This window comes from Falco cherrug, chromosome 9, assembly GCF_023634085.1.
Source record: "Falco cherrug isolate bFalChe1 chromosome 9, bFalChe1.pri, whole genome shotgun sequence".
Classification (NCBI taxonomy): domain Eukaryota; kingdom Metazoa; phylum Chordata; class Aves; order Falconiformes; family Falconidae; genus Falco; species Falco cherrug.
Genome location: NC_073705.1, coordinates 30,540,517 through 30,552,552, shown reverse-complemented (window position 1 = coordinate 30,552,552; position 12,036 = coordinate 30,540,517). Strand labels below are relative to the sequence as shown.

The 12,036-nt window shown below is 37.7% G+C and overlaps 1 protein-coding gene across 3 annotated transcripts in view; it reads right to left on the bottom strand.

Annotated features, from left to right (window-relative positions):
• BTAF1 (B-TFIID TATA-box binding protein associated factor 1) overlaps positions 1 to 12,036 on the bottom strand; it is a 47,331-nt gene that overhangs the window by 12,741 nt on the left and 22,554 nt on the right. For all 3 annotated transcript variants that reach the window (XM_055719986.1, XM_055719988.1, XM_055719987.1), the window contains 14 exons: positions 10,947 to 11,042; positions 10,539 to 10,715; positions 9,848 to 9,988; positions 9,595 to 9,719; positions 8,433 to 8,553; positions 8,254 to 8,358; positions 7,842 to 7,991; positions 7,088 to 7,230; positions 6,742 to 6,916; positions 6,057 to 6,260; positions 3,566 to 3,992; positions 2,257 to 2,447; positions 1,139 to 1,292; positions 937 to 1,046 (listed from right to left, as the gene is read on the bottom strand). In XM_055719986.1, the coding sequence (XP_055575961.1) occupies positions 937 to 1,046; positions 1,139 to 1,292; positions 2,257 to 2,447; positions 3,566 to 3,992; positions 6,057 to 6,260; positions 6,742 to 6,916; positions 7,088 to 7,230; positions 7,842 to 7,991; positions 8,254 to 8,358; positions 8,433 to 8,553; positions 9,595 to 9,719; positions 9,848 to 9,988; positions 10,539 to 10,715; positions 10,947 to 11,042 (2,319 nt within the window). The remainder of the gene's footprint in view (positions 1 to 936; positions 1,047 to 1,138; positions 1,293 to 2,256; positions 2,448 to 3,565; positions 3,993 to 6,056; positions 6,261 to 6,741; positions 6,917 to 7,087; positions 7,231 to 7,841; positions 7,992 to 8,253; positions 8,359 to 8,432; positions 8,554 to 9,594; positions 9,720 to 9,847; positions 9,989 to 10,538; positions 10,716 to 10,946; positions 11,043 to 12,036) is intronic.

The following is a 12,036-nucleotide window of genomic DNA, read 5'->3' as shown; positions in this document are numbered from 1 at the left end:
TCTTTCTTTAACTTCCTATTGATTTTTTTTAACCCGTATTTTACATTCATCTGATACTTCCACAGAACTGTCAGGATTTGTTTCATGATCTCTCTCCTGAGTAGAAACAGTCGGTTCAGAGCCTACTACTGCAAGCAGGATGTTAAGTTCTTTACATTGAGTAGTTGGTAAAAGAAAATATTAAAAAAAAAAATCAATCACATCCAATCTACTTGGGGGTAAAAACTGAAGTCTTCCATAATTTTTGCATTCCTGGCACAGGGACCCTTTCTGACAACCTTCAGCCTGTTATACAGCAGTCAGGAGTAAACTACGCAGACTTCATTACTACCATTCCCTGCCCACTCTGGCCATACAAACTACCTGTCAGTCTATTAGAAGTCAATCCATTTCAGTCAGCCACAAAATGCAGCATAACAACATTTTTATCTGTACTTTAATAACAAAGAGAAGGGATCATACTATCCGTCTGTTCTCCAAGTTTAGGAAATCTGGAATTAGAAAAGCAGAGCTGACGTGCTGATTTCAGTGTAACACAATAGCACAAATATTGTACCTCAGACTTTGGATACAATCTTATTTGGGCACCTCATCCAGAAAAGGGTAGGCCAAGGCTAAGTTGTAGGCAGGTGTTCTGCAGTTTATTCTACAACTTGTATAAAGCAATAAAAAAAATTTAACATCCTATAGGACGCAGTGAAAACACAGCTTTAAAACATCACAGCCCAACTGCTGAAGACAGAAGGCTGTATCTTTAGTTTATCAAGATGAGGATGCAGGACTTGACGGACAGGCATGTGAGTATGTGAATGAAGACACCATTTGAGCAAAATACAAAAAACAACTAAAAAGAAGCCTCATAAAACAAAGATTTAAAACAGAGGCAATGAACAAACTGAATTGCTTCATATAACAGCTGTTTTAGCATATGATTACCAGAGGATGTAGCTGAGTATCCATTGAAGCTGCTGTTGTTTCAAAAACCTGCAAAGAATTTACTAGTTCCTGGGCAGGAGCATCTCCTTTTTCAAGTAAGGACTTTCGATCTGTTAAAAACAGAAAAGGTGTGTTCAGTTTAAGACTGACATACTGCCCTCAGCCTACCAGCCCTCCCACCTTACAACAAAAGTTAAATTACCAAAATTATTTATGTGAATGTTGTTCCTTAACGAACCAACCATAGCATCCCAGAGATGTGGCAATCCTGTTGCCATTTCAGCACCAAAATGTTTAGCTATAGTAGATAAGGCAAATTCAGCTCCTCTTCTCTGGACAACATATGGTTTCTGAGCCTAGAATTAAATGATATGACCAAGTATTGAGGACAGGTACATTTAAGAACAACAATTATTTTCAACGAGGCTCCCATTGCTCTATGGACAATCAGTTCTGATTGTGTGTTTGTAGGTTATAGCTACCTACAACACATTTGCTGTTCAGCTTTTATCTAAGTTATTTTCTTTATACAGGTAAGAAGTTAAAATCTTTGATAGCAGCATAATTTAAACCCTTTAAATTTGGGGATTGGCTTTTGCTGACACAAGCCCATTTCAGCAAGAGGACTTCCAACCGGTTCCAGTTCCAGAACCTCAGATATTGCCTATATAGGGACACCAAGAACGGTAACACGTTAGCAAGATTTCCCAAAAACAATGCTTAATTTGTTATTAAGCACTTTCTCTTGCTCTCACCCTCTTCAAAAAGCAGAATTGATCAAAATCACTTTAGCGATCAAGAACAAAATCCACAATGCTGTTTAGGAATCACTGTCCTGACTAGAATCTTACTAAAACTTGCTGAAGCTTAATATGACTAAAACAGTAACAAAAAAATTCAGTGTATCAAATGTAGAAGTCATGGGTATATCCTAAAGCCAGTCATAATTCAAATACTGCTTTTAATGCTTCAGAGCATCCACTCTGCATCAAGATGACCAGCATCAACATGGGTAAGAGGACACAATTACAGCACAGCTTGTGGAAATCCATTTGCATGGATTTGTATTGAGATATTCATATTTGTTCTAAAGTTAAAATATTTCAGGAGTTATTAATTTTCTTGATAGTTTAAATCTTCGGTGTGTCATTAGCATCCACGAACATATGCTGCTTATATCACAAAATTTTACACCAACTCAGTTCTCTCATTAAAAGATCCTGGACATCCCTATTATAATGTTATCAACTCCAGTGAATTCAAAGGAATCAGAGGAAAGGGCGGATGTGAGTATTGCAAATGCAAGTTACTGAAATTTACCTCATCAAGTTCTGTAGGAATGCTTCCACTACTGCCAGTGGGGAGATCTGCAATTGGGGCTTTGGGAGCTTTTGGAGTAGGACCTCGCCGACTTGTGATGGCAAAAGCAGCTTTCTGATGCCTGTACAGCGTAATTATTCCCCTGTGTTTCGTAACTGTATGATGCATTCCGTCTTTGTCAGAGTTGGGCCCTAAAGGAAAATGCAGAATAGCTGACAACAATTTAAGCTGCAGTTTAAGGCATAGGTGGAAGTGGCAGTTTCCTACAAGTCATCTGCAGATCTCTGCATGCTTTAGACAAAGTGTCATTGAACCTCAAGGATGGAAAAATTGAACTTAAGGATGTTAATTGATGTTAATGAAGTTAATTGAAGGATGGAAAATGGAAGAGTACAGTTATTCTGTTAAGAGCATGTTACAGACTTTACATGAAAATCTAAGCGTGTAAACTGCCACAAATTCTTACTCAGCAAGAAACACAGACAGAACTTCAGTCTAACATAAAAAGTTTGTGCATTTTTTTAAAAATATAAAATAACACATTACGTTCTAAAGTTTAAACAAACATGTTCTTGTGCCCTTTACAAACAGTTCAAGACTTCTATCTGATGCAATAGCATATGCCATCAGTATTATCTTTGGATTTATTGATGTTTCTATTTATTCTAATAGGCTTAATTTTCAATTAGATATTAATATTATTCTACTCTGAGATGAAGGACACATTCATTAAGACAAAGTAACATGTATAATGGTCAAACCTTAAAGCAGGTTAGAAACTTGAAGTATTAAGGTCTTATTTTGTGTTATTCTTTCAATCCACACATTTTTACCAAGAGACAGTCATTTAACAAAAAACCACGACCATAGCATGCACAGGATTATTTGTTCATTTTGAACACTCTCCTCACCTTTTGTTGTCTTACTATAAGCCTATGGAACTTAACAGAAGACAGACTTTTTTTTCTAACAGGTTACTCTAATTTTCATACTTAATTTCAATGAAAAGCTTCATAACATATGTAAATTAAAAACATTCAATTATTATTGACTTATGATCACAACAGTAAATAGCTGAAAATTGTAACTAAGATCTTTTATACATAAATTTTCTGAAAACGATACACACCGTTAGTTGCACACAGTGTCTATTTAGTTCAAGATACATAAAGGAAACAGTTACTAACAAATGAAGACTCAGTTGCTGGCATTTTAAAAGCACTAAAAATAAGACTCACTGAAATACTCTAACAGTTCAGAGACAAGCAAAGACATATTTTAAGAACCATGGCAGCCTTAGATATCATACCTTTTGAGTTTTCATGGCTACCCTGAGGCTGTGCAGGACATGCTGCTAGTGGGGTAAGATGTGGATCCACGCAGAGGGAGTTGCAAAGATTTTTTATAATCTTTGAGTTGGGACAAGGAGACCTTGTTGTACACTGCTGAAGTAACTTTGCTATACATGAAGCCACATAGTTTTGCACAAGTGTATTCTCCTCTTTTTTGATAGCTTCCATTAAGGGTTTTATAACAGGATTTAGTTTTTCTGGAAGTTGCTGCAAATTCACAACTGCACATGCAGCAAATGTATGAACGCGCAGATGCAACACTTGCCATTCTTGATTCGTTTCTGTAACAGTCATTTGGACTTGTTGTCGTTTACTGTCCAACTGTTGTAGAATTTTAGGATTCAAAGTAAAGGATGATGTCACTTCATTGAAAACAGAAGTAACCTAGTACAAAGGAAGAAAACAGTTACCAATCTGTTTCATTTACTGCAAAACGGATATCCTCTGAAAACTGTGGTTTTCATGGCAGAACATGAGTCACTCCACCAGGTATTATCTCAATTCTTCCAGCAAATAGCAGGAAATGCTCCAATACGTAGCTTGGGGAATCCTGAACTACAGCTCAAGAGGGAAGTCAGGCATATTACGACTATTTCAAGTCTAGATTCCCAAAGCTAAAGGAGGAGTTTATGTACTCCTCCAAATTTAGATTGTCCTATATCTGCCAGATATATCCAGTTATTCAGGCAATACATAACCATGTTACAGATAAGCAAAGGAGAATATGCTATGAATACAAGTAGCCAAAAAGGATGTGCAAGGTCCCATACATGAAGAACCTTTTTCCAAACTGATTTTCCTTTGAGGAAAGGGACTGGGATAGAAACCCAAGGAAAAAGTGAGCACAACAGAGTAGCTGCAGGACTTGCCATACCTCCCCCACTCACAACTGGCTGACTACTGTTGCTTAAATCTTTTGCAGGAAAGAGATTAAAAGCAACATGGAAATGCTGAACTTATTTCTACTGATAGGATAGTTGGGCTCCTAAGTACAGGAAAGCTGACAGCTGTTGAGAGGGTTAGTCTGGGAGGGTTGTTGGTTTTCGCCTTTTAAGTGTTCATACTGATAGTCTTTCAGCTATCAGACTTTACTGCTTCATTCTATAGACACCTCAAGTTCTACTGCACATGACCTCGATGACTGAAATGATCAAATGATGCAAAAAATATGAATTCCAAGGAGGAGCACAGCATTTTTCCATTTAACACACAAAGACCCACACTACAATGCAGAGTAGGTTTTGGAGTCTATTTCAGGAAAATTTGGAAGAGTTCAAAAGGGTGCAGAAGACAGTCACAGAAAATAGCAAATAGTTACGGAATGAGCCTTTACTCCAGAATGGCTATCTTTTGAAAAAAGCATGCGTTAGTCAAGCAGCCCTATTACCAGGCTTAAGAGTCAACAGTTGGGGTATAGGAAAACTCATGTACTTCAGAGACTACGAGCTCACATGATTCTGTCTGGTTTTACCTTGGGAATTTATTTATTTCAGATGGCTGCCAAAATCCCCTCAGCCCATGTACACAATTATCTATAACTTCAAAGATATGATTAGATTTCCAAGTCAGGCTACTGCATATTTACTACATGAATACTACCATCCAAGAATTTCAAGATCCATCATGCTAGTCATCATAGCCATAATCATACAAACTTAAACCTTCTGTTATCCTTATCCTCAGCATCCCAGCTCCAAACACAAACACATCATGGATCCTAATCCCCCTCTTCCCCCACCCCAAGCTGCACCACATCCATCACCATTCCCTCATCCCCTCAAATCTACACACCCCTCCCACCCCAATCCCCTTTTATTTTGCAGGCTCAAATCCACCACATCTTCCTTTACATCCTACTTCATCTGTCCATACTCCTCTTTCTCTCTGCTTAAGCCGCCAGTTCGGGATTGGAAGAAAAAGCTTTTAACTTGCTGCTCCAACACCATCAGCTCTATTTTTCCTTACAGAGCTTTTCATGGCAAAAGCTACCTTTTATTAGCACATCTAACACTGACGTTTTCAGATTAAACTAGATCGAACAATTGAACAGCCAGGAAAAAAAAAACCACTTTCAGATACATGCTTGTGGGGTCAGGAGATCTAGAATTTACAGTTTATTTACTAGTCTTTTGACAGTGGTTTTGAAGGAGTTGCAGCCTGCTTTGTTTTCTTCTGTGTAGATTTCAGGAGTGAATCTACACCTGGAATCATAACATTGCCAATTTTTTCTCATGTTAAGTATCTACCTGGCACTGTACTCAATTTTTGGATTAGTCTGTAAACACCACAGGGGGAGTGGCAAGTATATACTATTACGTATCTCATGTCAAAGGATGTGTAAAGTAGTCACGCTATTTCTGATAGTTACTGTCTGCGTAATAATTATGCTGAAGATGTACTTCAAGACAAGAATAGATTTGAAGGAAGGGCAGGCATGCCTCTACTTACCAGCTCATTAGCTTGATCTATTGTAAATACACTGCAGTTTACTCTGTTTCCAATGTCAACATGTGCATCAGCTAACAATGAGATGAGTTGTTTACATTCATTCTGCATTCGCGTAAAAGGAACAGCAATTTCATCATAATAGAGATGTTCAGAAAGGACCCCAAGCAAACGAGGCTGCACACAAATGGCCACAGTTCTACACTCCTATAATGGGAAAAGACAATTTCTAGTTCTGGGTAATCACAATTTCTTTTGCTCAGTTTTGGGCACTAGACAGTGCAATCAAGATACAAAAACCCAGTTTCCAGAGGGACTATGAACATTTGTAACCCAAAATATTGAGAGATTAGCAACAAAACTTTTAGTCTCCCACTAGAACAGAAGTGATAGTGAACACAGGGAAGACAGTCATGTTAAAAGGAAGCACTGACCTCAGATAACATGCATCCTGAGAACACACTTATTTGTAAAAGAAATGTGAACATATTTATTGATTCATTCTGACTGTTGGCATTTAAGCTGCCAAGTAATGTATTCCTCTATTGTCTAACAGTCAAGATTTTAGAAGATGTATCATTACTATTTTTGCTTATCAGCTGAAATTTTATTTCAAGTTAAGTAGCAGGTGACAAGCTGTGGATTGAGGTAGTAAGTAAAAATTATTTTTGCTGTAGAAACATCCTACCTTTTGCAAGGCTGCCCACTCACAGATTACTAATGCAACACTAATCCTCTGCAAGGCAGATTTGGAATTCAAGTGGAAAAGCAGTAGCTGGGCTAATGATTCAGCTGGCTTTATTTCTTGAGTAACAGTATTTACACCTGGATCACAAATGCAGCAACAAAGTGCTCCCAGCAATCTGACAAAAGGATAAAGAACAGTCACTTCAATGTTTCAACTACTCCACAAATAACGATTCAAAATTAAGATGCCAAAAAAGTCTACATAATTAGATTTTGGCAAAAGCACCATATAAATTAAAAAGATAAATTGCTTTTAAATAGTTTTTTTAGATTTCCAGTAAACTGACTTTGCTGCCATCATCCGAGCTCGCATGACAACATAATCCCTGGTTGCTGGATCCTCTGCGATGCTGTCTGCCCCAGCAATATATTCCTGAATCACTTCCTTATTCTGGGTTTGACCTTGACGCTGTTTAGCACCTGCCTTCTCCTACAGAATAAAGTTGGGAGAGGTTGAAAGTAAATGTATTTGTGATAGAAAAAATGAATTCATATTCCACAACATTTCCAATAACCATCATACCCTGAAGAAGTTAGCAAAGAAGCATTATGGCTTAGTCCAACAGACTTCTTAAAATAGTTAATTACTGTGTATCACCCCTCCTCCACTAATAGTATTCCATGGCCTTACTCAATGTATGATACGGTTCCTTCACTATAATATTAAAATTAATAATTATAGCTGATGAACTGAGTCCACATAGAGGAAAAAGGAAACCTCTTTCAGCATGTTTTCAGAAATAACACAATGCTTTTAGGCTTGAACTCAGTCCCGCAAACAGATAGTTTTGGAACCATGTAAATGAAGACTTTATAAAGTATTCACAGGGAGCATCCTGCATGATAGAATTTTGAATTCTCATGGGAAAAGTGGCAAGAACTATTTTGCTCTACAGACCTGAGGCCTGTAAGATAGGTTACTTTTAGAAAGGTAGAAAGGAATCGCCACTCCCCTCTAACACCTTTAGAATGTGTCCTTATAGACAACTAATCAATTTCTTTCTTTCCTCAAAACAGTTAGCAAGGTCACATTTCACTTACTTTTGATCTGGTTTTTACTTCCAGCAACATGTTTAAGTCAATGGGCAAATGAGATGGCTGCATCATTAAGCAGAGCCAGGCTCCCATCCATGGACAAGCAGCTGCAACCACATACTGTACAGATGCCTTGTTTAACAGTTCCAGCCACACCTTGGGAAAGAACCGTAGTGGAAATTATGACAGATTTGTGCATGGTTCACCTAAGAACATATATATCCTGATAAACTGTAGGAACCACCCTATTCTCCTTCACTCTAAAGCATCACACAGGCTTGCTACAAAATAAACATGAACACAGCATTCTTTACGTGCACAAAAGTACAGAGGTTAAGAAAGAACACAAAAAGTACAGAGGATATGAAAGAGCAGGATACACAAACACTACATATCTAGGTTTTAGTCCTGCTAATACCTTGTGAATAAGATCCAGAATTTCTTGGTTGCTTTCTAAGATACAAAATTGAAATATGTGCCGCAACATGTCTTGCAGAATTGGAGTCAGCCATGTTGAAGAGCTCTGAAACAAGGATATGGTATGATCAAGCAGATTCCAATATGTACCATACTAAAACACTAATAACTAATTCTTACCTGGTCTTGGGTAGAGAGCAGTGTGAATAATGTTTCCAGTGCTGCTTTTCGCACAGAAGATATAGTATGATGCAAGAACGGCCACACACGTGGGACCAAAACTGTGAGTGACTGCTGAATACTAGTACATGAAGGGGAAATGAAGAAGCAGTGACAGGGAAAAAAGACAAAACACAGAGCTAAATTAATTTTTTTTTTATCCTCAGTTGTAAGGTTTTACCCAGAAGAGAACTTTTTTGAAAAGGAAAATTTATTGCATATCCTTGGTGATTTCAAGTGAAGGATCAAGCTACTACAGCTTAAACATTTAAAATACTTTTAAGTCAGTATCCTTTTTTTAGGCAAATACTGTGGGTTTCTTACTGGTATAAAGAACTAATTGGTTCAAGCATGTATTTTTACCACGTTGTTTCCCAGATTACACTCTGAGCTTTGTTCAACCATTTAAAAAAAAGGGGGAGTTGTTTGTTTTGAATTTATTATTAGACATTTATGACTTCAGAAATAATTAAAAATAAGCCTGGATCTTTTGTGCCTGAACTTGCACATCAACTGATGCAAGCAGTACATACTGAATGAAAGATGGCATTAGTGACAAAACTTCATTCTTAATTTTGGATTTGGGCAAAAACCAAGCTTCAGCAGTGACAATCACATAGGATGAGAAAGGTAAAATGTGTAAAGCATCCACCTGAAGTGCAGATGCTGTGAGTTTACCATTGTATTATGAAAAACGTTAGCATACTAACACTCAGTTCGTTTAATCAGAGTCCCAAATAGAAACTTCACAGTGTCTTCAACCAGTCACAGAATTACTGATTGTACTATTGATGTGTATTTTTGTTTGGAGCTTTCTTTAGAACTGTTTCAAGAGCAAAGATCTACAGTGTATGCATGTGTTTTAATGTATGTAATTTGCCCTATTGTTTGGAGTTTGTCAACAAGCAACAGACAAAGAAGTCTGCAAGCAGGACCACCATATGAATGGAGCAGATAATCCTTTACTAACCTTCACTTGAAGGAAAAGAAAGAGTAAAATTAAAATATTTAAATCAAGCACATCCTTGGCAAGTGATTTGAAAGCAACTTTGATTATTCCAATTTGGAAATAACCAGACAATCAAACCTGCGATGCTGAAGCAATAGTAAATTAAAAAGTTACCTGCATTTGCGGACCTGAGGATAAGTCAGAAGGGAAGAAAGAAGGATCATGATACTGTTTGTGGAAGCTGTCAGGTCATCCAACTCCAGAAGTGCATCCCACAAGGTATTAAGAATAAAAGGCACCTACTCAAATAAGCAGAAGAGGTTATCATAAAAAAAGAAAATCCAAGTGCTGCCTCAAAGCGTTACTTTCTTCACTCAGACCAAAAGTGAACTTTTCAATCAGAATTGATGAAAAACGATTCAGTCACCTTCTGAGACTGCAGCTGGACCAGGCTTTCCACTACTGGTACTAAAGATGCTGCAGCAACAGCTCTGACATCATCATCCAGATCTTGGAGACCTTCAACTATTGCAGGCAACACTTTAGGCAATAAAGTGTTGATCATGTCCTACCAAAAAGATTAAAAGTATTTTTAAACTTAAAAAGCATATAATGAATGCCTCAAACAACTAAGATGTAGCTTCTGTTTTATTCACACACTTAGAGTACAGGTCCAAGACCATAATCTAAACATTTTAAGTTACCATTCATGAAGTAAAACCTAGGTTATAGATTTGAATGAACCGTAACTCGGTTCAGTTCTGGTGTAAACAGAACTCCATCTTTGCCAACTTAACACTGTGAATACACTAAACCTCTTGTGAGGTTAACGAAGCTGAGTGCTACATGTCAAAGTACCATCAAAACCAGGCAAGCACAGCCTCTACTTACAATGTTTAGTGCAAGTAACTTACAGAGTTACAATAGCACAATTCTGCTATATGGTTCCATATTTCTGCAGCCTGGATATAAAAATGCTGTCACACATCTCATAACCCACATGAGACTGCAGTGCAAGCAAGCTTGCTTTATCATATCTATCTACTGTTCAGCCACATCCTCTACTCCGAGCAGAGCTTTCTGCTCCAAATTATGCAATTTCTCACGAGGGTTATTACCTGACGTACTGCCAAAGCATACTTTATTCCTAGGAGACCACCGTGTCTCACTTCCCACTGTTCCTGCGTAAGCAGCTTCAGGAGAACATCCACAGTTTTATGAACTCCAGTCTCATTCATGTGCTTCAATACTACTCCCAAAGTCTGAGCACAAGTCTCACGTACTGGTGCTACCACCTAGGATAAAATAAATGATAAACCAGGTACTTCTGTAGGAAATTTGACTTAGACTGCTGAAACTGCTATACAAATAAAGTGAAATTTATCTATCAACTGTTTTTTAATAAGCATCTGTGAGCAGTTACAATAGGCACATGCAGTTGCACTGTACAAAGCATAGCTGATCTGCTGCAATATTATCTCCTGCAGAAGCCAGCTGATCTACCTGTTCACTCCGAAACAACTTACTTCATCTGAAACAAAGTCTCCGAATCTGTCTAATGCAAATACACAAAGAAGTCTAATAACCAAGTCTTCCAGCCACTCCTGATGCTGCTGAATCATCTGTACAAAGAGAAAAATCAAACACCTTGACTATATTTATTCACAAAGGATTTCCAATATGCTTTCTTTAGCCAAGATTTAAGAGATATGACACATTTAAATTGATTTAATAGTCATCTTGCACAGACAGTCAAGGCAAAATAGCCAGCACTAATTAAGCTCAACTAGCTTATTACAAACATTTTTTTAAAAAAACGCACAGTACCTTTATCAAAAGGCTAGAGAGCACCTTGCAAGATAGACAGATTATTTTATCCCTACACAGCACACAAATGTAAAGTCATTCAGATAATCTCCACCGACTAATGCAAACACATCATAGGCAAGGCAACCAACGTGTTTGAAGGATATTTACAAATAAGCAAACTATGAAGCAGTACTTCACTGTGGGAGAACCAGCGAAAGGAACTTGCTTTTCAGCCATGTCTCCTCCAGATTTAACAAAGCAATTTAGACCAAGCTAGTCTTGAAGCTCTGGACACTGTCAGAGACCCAACAGTTTTGGAACTTTGAATCTTAGAGCAGAAGCCCCATAAATGCAACTGCTCAGGCATCATCTTTCTCTTCTGCACTGCCTGCTGGATCACCACTTCCCTTGAAAACTACAGTTTTAATGAACAAAACTACATCATATTATGGATTTCATATTCCCATAGGTGTCAAAGAATGATACCTACATATAGCATTCACAGCAGCCTTTGAAGCTAGCCTGGGGTACACACACAGTTTCCATAATTAGTTAAGAAACTAAAGTGTCTTACCATTGCAGCGTGTTTTATTACTACCCTGCAATCTCCATGGAACAAATATTACTCCACATGGAAGCAAGGCAAGACAGTAGCTTTCTCCTTTCCCTACGTACAAAGTATGCTGATGCAGCTTGATTTAAATTTGATAATATCTCCTAATTCTTCAGCACTCTCTAAACCACAAGCTAGGAGAGCTTTTACAGCAGGGAGGTTAATATGAACCTGGATGAGTTTCACTATTAGTA